Source organism: Polyodon spathula, chromosome 19 (assembly GCF_017654505.1).
Source record: "Polyodon spathula isolate WHYD16114869_AA chromosome 19, ASM1765450v1, whole genome shotgun sequence".
NCBI classification, from domain to species: Eukaryota; Metazoa; Chordata; class Actinopteri; order Acipenseriformes; family Polyodontidae; genus Polyodon; species Polyodon spathula.
The window spans coordinates 19,926,195-19,940,507 of record NC_054552.1 but is presented as its reverse complement, the minus strand read 5'-3'; the positions used below and the strand labels follow the sequence as shown (position 1 = coordinate 19,940,507).

The 14,313-nt window shown below is 41.0% G+C and overlaps 1 protein-coding gene across 3 annotated transcripts in view; it reads right to left on the bottom strand.

Moving 5' to 3' along the window:
* Positions 1–3,431: 3,431 nt before the first annotated feature.
* The window catches only part of LOC121294588 (thrombospondin type-1 domain-containing protein 4-like), a 185,801-nt gene continuing 174,919 nt past the window's right edge, over positions 3,432–14,313 (bottom strand). For all 3 annotated transcript variants that reach the window (XM_041218433.1, XM_041218431.1, XM_041218432.1), the window contains 3 exons: positions 11,670–11,849; positions 8,938–9,082; positions 3,432–6,013 (listed from right to left, as the gene is read on the bottom strand). In XM_041218433.1, the coding sequence (XP_041074367.1) occupies positions 5,871–6,013; positions 8,938–9,082; positions 11,670–11,849 (468 nt within the window). In that variant the 3' untranslated portion in view covers positions 3,432–5,870. The remainder of the gene's footprint in view (positions 6,014–8,937; positions 9,083–11,669; positions 11,850–14,313) is intronic.

The window sequence follows — 14,313 nt, the reverse complement described above, 5'->3', positions numbered from 1 at the left end:
TTGTGTCTTTTCGTTCACATAATGTCAGAAAAAACCAACATATGAATCCAAATTAACATGTATTTATACTAAAGTAATACAAAAATGACTACAAAAGATTTAGCAGTGAGTAGTTTTTCGAGATTTACGATTATACTGTAAATCACTTTCACGAATCAGCCCCCAAATGTAGTCTCCCATCATGTTCTCGTTATACTGTCCTTGGTAGCGGCGTTCAAAGTCCAGTATATCCTGGTGGAAGCGCTCACCTTGCTCCTCTGAGTATGCTCCCATGTTCTCCTTGAATTTCTCAAGATGAGCATCAAGGATATGGACTTTGAGGGACGTCCTACAGCCCATTGTGCCATAGCTCTTCACCAGTCTCAACCAGCTCCACATAGTTTTCGGCCTTGTGATTGCCCAGGAAGCCCCAAACCACTGCGACAAAGCTGTTCCAAGCCACTTTCTCCTTACTAGTGAGCTTCTTGGAGAATTCATTGCACTCCAGGATCTTCTTTATCTGTGGTCCGACGAAGACACCGGCTTTGACCTTTGCCTCAGACAGCTTAGGGAAGAAGTCTTGAAGGTACTTTAAGGCTGCCGACTCCTTATCTAGAGCTCTGACTAATTGTTTCATAAGGCCCAATTTGATGTGCAGTGGTGGCATCAGCACCTTCCAGGGGGGTCCACCAGTGGCTCCCACTTGACATTGTTCCTCCCCACAGAGAACTCGGTCCGCTGTGGCCAGTCCCGCCTGTGGTAGCGCACCTTGGTGTCCCTGCTGTCCCAAAGGCAAAGATAGCAGGGAAACTTGGTAAAACCGCCTTGGAGACCCATCAGGAATGCAACCATTGCAGCCTCTTGAAGCCATCTCAGAAAGATGCAGATATGTATCCACTTAGGCAGCTGGAACTAAATTGAACTGGTGGGCTTAAGTCCCCTGTATTTATACTACTATTTATATTACAGGAAAGTTCTACAAAGTTCTAGAAGTTACTCCAAGTTTACTCAGCACTGAATCTATCTGGAATGTTCTGGAAAATAGGCAAATTTCAAAATATCACTGTCCTGGTAACAAAAGCAAAGTTTGTGGGGAATAATGGCCATTTTCTGTACTTTTGAGGCATAAGCAATTAGGAAATAACATTTACTACCCAGGAACCAAAAAGAAAAATAAAAAATTGTTACATGGTGTTATTAAAGGCAGAGCCTTCCTTATCATGCTCCAATTTAAAATAGTTATTTTTAGTGCTGCTCTATTGCGGATCCGAATGCAAGAAGCAGATCATGTCACTTGTATTGTAAAAAGATGCCCTTTTTCAAAGGCAGTGTTGATGCTGTTTCTTGTAGGACCACAGCCTTCAACATCGACAGCTGTTACATGTGTGTATTGACTTAGCCAGCTTTCCTTAAACATGTTCAAATAAATGGACAGAATATGCACATAAATTTAAAAAAATCCCTTTAGAAAATAACATTAGCATGTTCTAAATACATATAATACGCACAATCGCCTCTCCAGTGGCATAATTTACAATTTAACAACTGGTTTACACAAAGGAGTTTGAGGAACAGTTGATAACTCTGTCTGATTATCTACAGTTGTTCTTGCCTATTGAAGGGTACACAGTTCATGCTTCAACTATTACTGAAAAGTCTCCTGCCGTACAAAATTGTAATTTCGTATTGTCTAGCTTTGTTTAAAAAGTCACTACGCTAGATTTCATTGTTTGGACAAAATCTGATTATAAAGCAGGTAGCCCACATTTTTTTTGTATGTCTTGTATCATACATAATTTTGATATGGCAACATAAAACATATTTTGAATGTCTTTTCGTTGAATGTCTTTTGCAAGAAGTGAAATATATATTATATATATATATTATATATTATAGATATTATATATATATATATATATATATTAATAACAGTCAAAAGTTTGAGTACACCTGCTTGAAATCAGGTTTATCATGCTTATCTATGCTTTTAACTGTATAAACTTGTCTATAAACACTTTATTTCATTATATGACATATGTACATATATAAGCTGATAATCATAAGTGAATTGCATTCAAAAATTACATTTTTAAATGAAAATGTAAATCTTGTCAATTACTATGAAATGGTCACCCCAAGCAAGGGTCAGTCTTCAGCCAGACGCTCAAGTCAGTTAAAAGTCTGAAATGTGTATACCACGGTATTAGAACACTGGCCTAAGTATAAAAGTGTCTTTGTAAGAAGTTCTATGAGTTAACTAGCATGTTACTTAATTAACCTTTTGTTACCAACTATTGTTAACAGATGAGGGTCCATGATTACTATAAATATAGGTAGCATAGGCACAAGTTTGTCATTCCTGAATGTAAGGGAGCAGAAAATGACAAAATACACTCAGTTAAGCAAAGAAAAAAAAATGTAATTACTTTAAGAAATGAAGGTCAATCTTTAAGACAAATCGCAAGAACTTTGCAAGTGTGTGTAACTGCTGTGGCCAAGACCATCAAACGATTTGAAGAAACTGGCACTCATGAGGAATGAACAAGGTCAGGCAGGCCAAGGGTGACCTAAAAATCAGAGTTCATTCAAGTCACAGGTCTGCGAAACTGGCGATTAACTGCACCTGAAATACAAGCTCAGCTAAATGCTATAGAAGTACAGATGTTTCAACATCAACTGTTCAGAGGAGACTGTGTGAAGCTGGCCTAACTGGAAGAATTGCTGCAAAGAAAACCATTGTTAAGAGTGTAAAATAAGAGGAAGAGACTTGCCTGGGCCAAAAAACACAGAAACCAGACATTTGAGGAGTGGAATTCAGTCTTATGGACAGATGAGTCAAAATTTTAAATATTTGGTTCCAACCGCCGAGTATTTGTAAGACGCAGAGAGGGTGAGCGCATGAGTTCTGTATGTGTGGTTCCCACTGTCAAGCATGGAGGAGGCAGTGTCGTGGTCTGGGGTTGCTTTGCTGATGACAGAGTTGGTGATCTTTACCAAGTCCATGGCAAGCTTAACCAGCATGACTATCATAGCATAATTCAGAGGCATGCCGTTCCATCAGGAATACAACTAGTTGGGCAGTCCTTCATTCTTCAGCATGATAATGACCCGAAACACACCTCAGTTGTGCCAGAAATATCTGGCAAAGAAGGAAAGTGATGGACAAATCAATCTAAAGACCTGTATGGGATGAACTGGACAGAAGAGTCAAAGCAAAGCTACCCACAAGTGTCCTACATCTCTGGAAATTGCTGTAGAAGAGCTGGGAAGACATGTCGGGTGATTTCCTGTCGAAACTTGTTAACCGAATGCCTTGTGTTTGTGAGGCTGTTATTAAGGCTAAGGGTGGCTATTCTGAGGAATCCAAGAGAGATTTTCAATTTTCTTTGACATTGCTTTGATACTCCTTATGTTTTGTTTTGTATATTGTAACATTTTCATTTTCTATTATTTACAGAAACGTGTATGACGTAAAACATTGTCAATTATGAAAAAAAACTAGTTTCCAGCAAGTGTACTCAAACTATATATATTAACCAATTAAATTATATTTGCTTAATAAGTGGAAAGTAAAGCAATTACAGATTCTGCGAGTATTTTAGTAGGGTATGGCCAATCATGTCAAGGCCTTCCTTGAAGTACTGTGTAACGATTGAATCCATACATCTTGCTTGTTAGGTTCCATTTTTTTTAAACTACGATGCACTGTGTTTTTAGTGGGGTACAGCCAGGCCACCTCGGAGTTGATCTTCTCAGATCTCAGATGGAAGCAAGGCTGGAGGCAACAAGGCACTTTTTCACCACAACCTACATCCACTGTGACATACAACCAGAGGTCATCATAGACCCCCCAGATTCTAATACTATTACTAATATGTGATAAAGTATGTCCAGAACACCTTTTATTAATATATTCATTCATTCATTCATTCATTCATTCATTCTCTCTCTAGCTCTCTCTCTCTCATGTTATCCTTTATACACAGTGTGACTAAAAAATGTTTATCAGAGAATTTAGATTTTTCATCACAGAAAGCTAGTTACTAGTATTAAACATAGTTACAGTAGTTGTTGGTATTGAATTCTCAACTAGACCGCCTGAGCAGTACAACCAAACCCACAAGCACGTTACTGCTACCCACAAGCACGTTACCGCCACCCACAGGCACGTTACTGCCACCCACAGGCACGTTACCGCTGTGAGTCAAAGTTATGTGCTGAAAACTGAGTTGAATTTGCCACCAGTTGCAGTCATACATCCCGATAGTTGACAAATGTTTTTGTTTATTCGAAATGTCTTAAGGTTTGCTACTTGTTATGGCCAGTCTCAGTTGGAGACTAGTCTCTCAACCAGTCTCTTATCATCAAATCAGTACCCCTCATTACAATATCCATACACTTACCAGCTGTCGGGGTCTGAGGTTTATTTTCAATTTAAGTTTTTATATTTATTGAAAAATAAGTTAAGAATTACAGACAGATTTTTAACGTTTGAAGTTTTTTTTTTACAAGAAAAAAAATTCAGATAAGAACAAGAAGTTTTGTATTTTGTAGCGTGTGTGTGTGTAGGTGATGTGTTCAGTTATAGGGTCTGTAAAAAGTAATGATATAAATCGGATACCCCTTTTCCACAGGCATGTCCGAGCTGTAAGGACACTGGCTATTTGTCAAGCCAAGCGAGATCCAAACCGTGAAACTTTGTCCTCACAACACATCTGAATGTGACTCATGGGGACGATCAGGGTCAGGGCGGGGTTAATGATTTTCATCAATACGCTGCATCACTCAATGCACTTGAGGAAGATGAACAATATGGCACAGCATTGGGAAGCTGAGGACGCTCAGTTGTATTCACTAATATATGAAGAACGTCAACAAAGAAACTTCTGGATCTACCATTCTCAACTCAAATTAAGCGCCTCTTAATACAGCATCATCTACATGCGACTGGACGCGTTCACTGCGTGTGACATCAGCAGCACGGCTCGGGTTCTGCAGTGGAAACACAACCAGGGTCCTCCTGGTGAGGCCCAGACGTGGCTTGGTTGTACAGTGCAAAAGAAGTATTCATTCAGGAATGTACTGTGTAAGTTAGTTCATAATTCACATGTATACTGCAGCATTCTGAAGCTAAGCCAAATGAGATATTCTATAGGTATAAAAAATACATTCCATATTTGACTTGAAGTCCAGCTGCTTCTGTACCATCAATCCACTAGCTGCTGTCCCTGTTAGACAAGGGAGCTTAAGGACCATTAATGGATGGAAAAAAAGGATGAGTTCAATCAAAAATACAGTAGCTCTATATGATTTCCCTGTTCAGTGGTGCTTTTAATCAAACTTCCAAACCTACTGTAAGAGGACATTCCCTATGCTTACATGATTGAAAAACACACAAATGATAATACAAAGCCACTCAAAGGTGTAAATGAATACTTATCATGGCCCTGTCATATTTCTATTAACAGTACATTACATCCTTTCATCAAATTCGAAAGTAGTATACTATGGGATGGATATAATGCTTTAACTCTCTCGTCCAATCAGAATGCCCAATGTTAAACTGAATACCCGCACATCCAATAAGGATGCATGTTGCTTCCAAACCAGTGAAAATGCAGGACAAACCAAACGTCTTCAGTATCCTCTCAATGAGAATGCTTTGTCCTGGTCCTGAAGTCTTGTTTAAAGGGGTTTATAAGCATCACAGGGATGTTGTGTGCCATTTGCCTGTGTATTGATGAGGGATGGGATTCTGGCCTGGTTACTGCACAGAGGAATGGGGCCGCTGTCTCTTTTGGACAAGCCATGGTCTAAATCTAGGGTCACGCTGCAGGCAGGACTGTAGAGAAGTGGCTGCTGGGATAGAGTGTGCCTGTAGGGGGCGGGTGTTATCTGCGCCCCAGAAATCCTGGATGTCGATTGGCCACACGGGTACAGGAGGCACAGCAGGCAGCTTTGTAGTAGTTGTACACACAGAGCCGGGCCTGGACCACCACGTTGCAGTTGAAATAATTGTCTCGACAGTTCTCATCTGAAAGATACAAAGGTACAATTTCTTTTATATCACTTAAAGCTAGTGCTGGGACGAGCACAGGATTTTCAGGTTCGGATATTCGCTCATAATTTAAATATTCGTTTGTACATTCATTCGTTTTTCAAAAAGTAATAGATGCCTGTATATTGCTCTGAATGAAGGCAGACACAGCAGCTGGGGCAGGGGGTGTGGCCGTGGCCCCTGTGCGTGTGCCTTTATTTTACAGCAAGACCTTACAATATGGAACATGTTAAAATAGAAAAACGATGTGCTTGCCTTTTTTCTGTCCCATCAAATTCTGACTCGCCCTAAAGCAGCACAACACATTTTTGTCTCAGATGGCTTTCCATGGAGATCACTATGCGTGTGTGCATTATCTGCTTTGTTTACTTTTTGCTTCTAAAAATTTTTAATAGAGACTCAAGAGCTTCTGTGTTGATCCAGTGTTTATATAAGTTGTGCGCAAATGTAATACCTACAAAATGGACAAGACACAAAAGGGGGTCACCCAGTCCCCGCTTCCATTGAGAAAAGATTCTGAAATCTTGTAGGGGAGCACTTCTTTATGGGTATTAAAAATGGGGTAGCCCCATTTAGAAAATAGAACAGTTGTATGATACTGTGCTGTTGAAGCACATTTGTGCATATCACATGGTTCCAATGAAATGCAAAATGAAAACTGAAAATGTCACATTTCAACAGTCGGTATTGGCACATTTGCTACTCACTCTAAACTTATTCAGGGATACTAAGTTTTTTTTTTTTTTTTTTTTTTTTTTTCTGAACAAGGTGTCTGAGCAAATCACATTTTTATCTGCTGATTGTAGCTTTAAAGGTTTGTGAAATGTTTCTCTGGCTAACTGTTTGCAAATGACAGTGCATTTCATTCCTGCTGCATATACTGTATGTTTCTTTGAATCATCAAACTATTTCATATATTCCACTAGAGGGCAACATGTGCCTACAGTAAGGGTTGTGAGTCACCCACTTAACAGTGCTTTCCACTGTTTTTGAAGAGAGTTAGTAGAAGTTTATTTTAAGCACCGTTTAAGCTAGGAGACCCCAAGAAAACCTTTCTTAATAAACCGTAGTTTTGTAAATTGGGGTGATTACAGGGATACATGTCTTCAAGGGGTTTTAGCTAATGAAAACATTACATACATTTTAGCTGTCACGCACTTCTATTTGCTACATAAACTGGCAGTCAGAATGATGGCGTCCCCAGCCTTGAAACAGAATGATTGGGGGTGGGGCATTTATTTCCCATTTTATCCCACTCAGACCCCTAACTTAAATCATTTTTGGTGCCCTGAACAGCTAATCGTATCCTCCTTTAAAACCTGTTAATGATCAAGCCATCACACAAGTGCAGTGGTTCCCATAAATATTATTTATTTTTAGGAATGCAGAACGATTAGGGGTGGAACTTTTATCACCCACTTTTTCATGCAGTCCCACAAGTGTAGTGGTACCCCAGATATTATGTACTACCAACAGGGGCATCTGTTTTCATTTTACCCCAAAAAATGACATGTGCCAAGAGTAATGCCACATTTGTACTGGTTTTGGCTGTCACGATTGCAGAATCATGTTTGATGGTACATTGAAGAACAATTGTCCACACAAGGTCATTCTGCATTGGTAGTAAATTGGTAATATTTGAGACTACCACGTACCTGTGGGACAGAGATATTGGGCATATATTTAATGACAAGACCGATATCTGTTCAGGGATACTAAGATATTAAGTAAGCAAGGGGTGATAAAAGCCCCTCCCAAGTTTATACCATTTTAGGGTAACACTCTACTTGAAAGATGCAGAACCAGTCTGCTTTACGTTAATATTTGATCACATTTTTTTTTTTTTTTTTTTGCATACTGTATATTAAATATCTGTTCAATATGTCTAAGATATGATAAAAGCCCCTCCCAAGTTTATACCATTTTAGGGTAACACTCTACTAAAGATGCAGAACCAGTCTGCTTTACGTTAATATTAGTACCGGTGTAAATCTCAAAACATTAAGTAATCTCAAAACCAAAAAGTCACATAAACTCAATATGGCAGCCATCTTCAAGGCCCAGGTGAAGGATGATTTCCATATCACAGAAAATATGTCAGAATTTTAAGTATGTCATCACAGAAATATATATATATATATATATATATATATATATATATATATATATATATATATATATATATATATATATATAGTATCATATGTATGTGAAATGGTAGAGGCCCTGCACACTGGGAGAATGTGTTTTGTAATAATAATTGTATATAAATAGATATTTTATTTCCTACCAGTGGTTATGGAGTGTTCATTTTTCGTTAGATGACAATGTTTAAAGATCTTGCAAGGGGCAAACTTACCCTGGTTTATCACATATACCAGGTTAAAGAACAATCAATTTCATGCCTTTGTTTCAGGTAGTCCTTCATTTCCTGGGTGATTTAGGGTGGTGGGAGCTGACTTGCTTCGCAGTCATGACATACATTGCCAACAAAGACACTGCTGAGGTGGAATGACATTACAATTGCATGCAAATTGAGGAAATCTATTAATGATACAGAAAATTGTGACAATCCACAAGCGACTTTTGTGGAATTATTCAATGTGATAACCTTAGTAGGGGAAAGGGATATGCTTTGATGGGCTAAACGACCACTTCTGATTCCCAAACTTAAGGAATAAAAGCCAGTTTATTGAGGAATGGAGCTCCCTTCCAGAACAATTAAACCAGCTTGTAGACTGTAAAGACAATGCTGTCCTGGTAGACCCTTGTTGTCCAAACACCCTATTCAAAGTGTTATGGATAAAGTTGCACAACCCCTGTATGCTTTCACATTCGGACCCAAAAAACTAACTGTGCATCCTGTTGCGCCCATGAACCCAGCAGCCGCTGTCACTCACCTATCTCAGGTACGCAGGGCTCGGTGTTACACGTCTCCCTCTCGTCAGGCCTGAGCTGGGCCTCACAGTGGTCACTGGGTGTCATGTCGTCAGAAAGACAGCGCACCTCTCGGACTCGAAACCCACCCTCGCACGACTTGGAGCACTGTGGAGGGAATTATAACTGTAAAATGACAGTATATGACGGTATCTTGCAGTGTATGTTATCACTGCACTGATTACACTATGTAACACAATTTTTGTTCCTGGGTAGTAAGTGTTATTTCCTAATTGCTTATGCCTCAAAAGTATAGAAAATGGTTATTATTCCCCACAAACTTTGCTTTTGTGACCAGGACAGTGATATTTTGAAATTTACCTATTTCCATTGAGAAAACGGGCGAATTTGTGTCTTTTCGTTCACATAAAGTCAGAAAAAAACAACATATGAATCCAAATTAACATGTATTTATACTAAAGTAATACAAAAATGACTACAAAAGATTTAGAAGTGAGCAGTTTTGCAATATTTACAATTATACTGTAAATCACTTTCACGAATCAGCCCCCAAATGTAGTCTCCCATCATGTTCTCGTTATACTGTCCTTGGTAGCGACGCTCAAAGTCCAGTATATCCTGGTGGAAGCGCTCGCCTTGCTCCTCTGAGTACGCTCCCATGTTCTCCTTGAATTTATCAAGATGAGCATCAAGGATATGGACTTTGAGGGAGATCCTACAGCCCATTGTGCCGTAGTTCTTCACCAGAGTCTCAACCAACTCCACATAGTTTTCGGCCTTGTGATTGCCCAGGAAGCCTCGAAGTGGCAGTGGTGGCATCAGCACCTTCCGGGGGTCCACCAGTGGCTCCCACTTGACGTTGTTCCTCCCCACAGAGAATTCGGTCTGCTGTGGCCAGTACCGCCTGTGGTAGTGCGCCTTGGTGTCCCTGCTGTCCCAAAGGCAAAGATAGCAGGGAAACTTGGTAAAACCACCTTGGAGACCCATCTTGAATGCCACCATTTTGAAGTCTCCTATGACCTCCCAGCCGTACTCATCATGCTTCAAGGCGTCCAGCAAGGTCTTGATGCTGTTGTAATCCTCTTTGAGGTGCACCGAGTGAGCCAGGGGAAGAGACGGGTACTTGTTACCATCATGGAGCAGCACGGCTTTGAGGCTCCTGGATGAGCTGTCAACGAAGAGGCGCCACTCATTCTGGTTACAGGCGATTCCGATTGCTTCGAACAGACTGGCCACATTGTGGCAGAAGCAGAGCCCATCTTGACGGGTGAAGAAGCTGGAAAAAGGTTGGTGATGCTTCCTCTGATCTGCGACTTGCACACTTTCATCCAACAAGTTCCACTGCTTGAGCCTAGACGTCAAAAGCTCGGCATTGGACTTGGTGAGACCAAGATCTCTAATCAAGTCGTTGAGGTCTTTTTGGTTGGGGTAGTATGGGTTTCTCTCCTCAGCTCCACCACGTCTCTACAACGTCTTCCTCACTCTCTGACTTGCTGCTCTACTCTAAAGACGGCTGCTCTCTCTCCGGAGGAGTGGGTATGGGGAGCTCATGGCAGTGTGGTACCGGGGCGATGGATGAAGGAAGGTCCGGATACGTGATAGCAGGTGCATTCTTGCCAGTCCGACGTTTGGAAGGGTCCACCATGCAGAAGTGGAAGTTGCTTGACTGGTCAGTGGGTTCCCGCCAAATTCTTGGGATAGCGAACTTCATGGCTCTCTTTTCCCCTCTGTACCATCCTACAAAATTACATTTATTTCACCCATGACTAATGTGTAAGAGATTCTCGCAACATTTTTCATATATGATACATTTTTTCAATAACATTGAAAATTGTAAAACATTTTAAAATTAAAAACTTTTTAAATTTTAAAAATTTTAGCAAATTTTATAACATAAAATTCCGAGCAACAATTGTCTACCTTCCACAGTTTTTCTGCAGTGCTTGCAGGTGAAATTAGGTGCCCAGGGTTTGTCTTGATCCCCGACAGGCATGCTGAAATATGCCTTGTAGGCCTCACACATCTTAACAGATGCTTCCATGGAGTACTTTTTCGCTCTTGTCTTGTATTTATACTACTATTTATATTACTGGAAAGTTCTAGAAAGTTCTAGAAGTTACTTCAAGTTTACTCAGCACTGAATCAATCTGGAATGTTCTGGAAAATAGGTAAATTTCAAAATATCACTGTCCTGGTCACAAAAGCAAAGTTTGTGGGGAATAATAGCCATTTTCTATACTTTTGAGGCATAAGCAATTAGGAAATAACACTTACTACCCAGGAACCAAAAAAAAAAAATTGTTACACAGTGTTATATTAACAACTGGGTGCTGTGTGTTTATAAAACGATTTAACAAACGCTTTAATGAGAAGGATATAAAAGTACCCTTTTTAACAGCGGCCCAGCAGGAACATAAACACTGCATGTATGTGTCCGTCAAAATGTTAATTAATCTGGAGAAATCCCAAGTTAAACATTAACGAGTTTCATTCTGTCGGATTAATCAAGCACACGTGAAAAGGAAGAGAAAGGATTAGTCATGTGATGAAAACTGATGTGAAATGTTGGCTTAATCTGACCCAAAAAAGAGTCAAATCGTATGAAGTAGAAAAAAAGAGCGGCTGAAGGAGAAATGCATGATGGTTACTGAAGTCTGCACTCTGTCAGACTATCTCTCTATAGCATTAGTGATGTAGTGCCAGTAGGAGGTGAGCCAGACCATGAGGCACTTACCGAGCTCCAGTCTGTGTGGTACCACTTAGCGCCGCAGGCTTTAAAGTTGCAGGTTTGCTGGTTCGGTGGTCGTTCTAGAGAGGGACACTCGAAGGGCTGCAAGACTGTGAAGCTGTCCTCTGATTTCCGAAGACATACCACCTCTCTGTGCTGAGTGCCACTGCCACACTCTGCAGAACACTGACCACCAGGAAACAAATGGTGATATTATAATCATATATAAGTGAATGTCCGGAGAGTTAACCTAAGGAATCAGGTCACTATATGTATCAGAAAAGGACTGTATAATTATAAAATGACCCTAACTTTCTAATTTATACTAGCTTGTATCATCTTATGTTACTCCAGAGTAAATAATGTTGCTGCGCAACTTTTGTTTCTTTTGTAATAATTGCAATCACTACTGCCACAAATAGTTTCAAGTGTTATTGGAATTGCTTTTTCCTTTAATGTTGTATGTGTTTTTCGATCATTCTGAGTGGTACTATGTTTTGTTGCTCCAATATTAAGTTATTATCTTTTTCTCTATATAAGCATTACCTGACTTTGAGCTTGTTTGAAGTAAGTGCTGGTACTGAAAAGACTTACATATACAATCCAAATCATGTGACAATATGATCTTTCAACTCTGCCAGCCCCACTTGCTTTACATGGACAGAGAGAGTGGGTGGGGCTAACAAGGTTGAAAGGTCACATTGTTTGAAAGGAATGAGGAAGGCTGGTTGAACTTTACCAATACAGCTCAAAGCAGCTCAAAACCAGATAAAGACTGATTTAGAGAAAAATGACAACGACTCATCTTGGAGCAACATAACCCAGAGCCACGGAGAATTATTGCAAGCACCATAAAACAAACAAAAAAAAAACTTGAAATAATTAATGTCGTTATTTGGGGTACACATTATAATTACAAAAATAATCTTGCTAGTTGAGGGATGAGAGGTTATTTTGCTGTAGTAGTTCTTTACCTAACATTTGGTGGTCTGAAACTTAAGGGGAAAGCCAGGGGGGACTTTGTTGAGAGGGAGGGCCAGGGCATAGAGTGGGCTAGATCTGCTTTCCTAACCTTCCACTGCACACACAAGGGATTCCATGAAAATGGGAAATGTTGGCAGCTCCCTCCCCTCCACACAATTAATGCGCAGCCAAGAACCCTCAAACATTTTTACCCTTATGAGACCAGGACCAGCAGAGGAGCCCTTTGAATTCCAGGGAAGCAAGCGCATTTCAAGACTTCATGCTCTTTGCTCAAGCATTTTTGTTAATATACGTCATCAGGGTTCTATGCTTTAACACTCTGATATAACAGAAGGCTCTATCCACTAGTCCACCCTAACTCTGCTCTATCCACTTGTCCATGCTCACTCTGCTCTATCCACCACCCTCACACTACTCTATCCACTCCTCCATCCTCAATCTGCTCTTTCCACTCCTCCACGCTCACTCTAATCTATCCACCACCCTCACACTGCTCAATCCACTCCGCCAGGCTCACTATGCCCTATCCACTCCACAAAGCTCACTCTGCTCTATCCACTCCACGACCCTTACTCTGCTCTATCAACTCCACCACACTCACTCTACTCTATCCTCCACCTTTACAATGCTCTGTCCACTCCACCACCCTCAATCCGCTCTATCCACCATCCTCACTCTGCTCTATCGTCCACTCTCACTCTGCTCTATCCACTCCACACTCACTGTGCTCTATGTACTCCTCCAACCTCAATCTACTCTATCCACTCCTCTACCCTCACAATGATCTATCCACCACCCTAACTCTACTCTATCCACTCCACCCTCACTCTGCTCTATCCACTCTTCTACCCTCACTCTACTCTATCCACCAACCTCACCCTGCTCTATCCACCATACTCACACTGCTCTATCCAGTCCAACCTCACTCTGCTCTATCGATTCCACCCTCACTCTGCTCTATCCACTCCTGCACCCTCACTCTGGTCTATCGACTCCTCCCTCACTTTGATCTATCCAACACCCTCACAGTGATCTATCCAATAACATCACTCTGCTCTATCCAGTCCACCATCACTCTGCTCTATCCACTTCTCTAACATTGCTCTGTTCTATCCACTACCATCACTCTGCTCTATCCACTCCACCCTCATTCTGCTATATCAACTCCCCCCTCAATGCTCTATACATTCCTCCACCCTCACACTGATCGACCCACCACCATCACTCTGCTCAATCCACTACTCCCTCACTCTGCTCTATCCAATACTCCACCGTCACTCTGCTCTATCCACTCCTCAAGCCTCACTCTGCTGTATCCACTCCACCACTCTCACTCTACTCTATCCACTCCACCCTCAATGCTCTATCCACACCTCCACCCCCACTCTATTCTATCCACCACAATCACTGCTCAATCCACTCCACCCTCAAACTGATCTATCCACCATTCTCAGTCTGCTCTATCCAATCCACCCTCACTCTGCTCTATCCACTCTGCCCTCAATCTGCTCTAGCCACTCCACCCTCAATGCTCTATCAACTCCACCACCCTCACTCTACTGTATCCACCACGCTCGCTCTGCTTTATCCACTCCACACTTACGCTGCTCTATCCGCTTCTCTACCCTCACTGCACTATCCACTCCACCCTAAATGCTCTATCAAC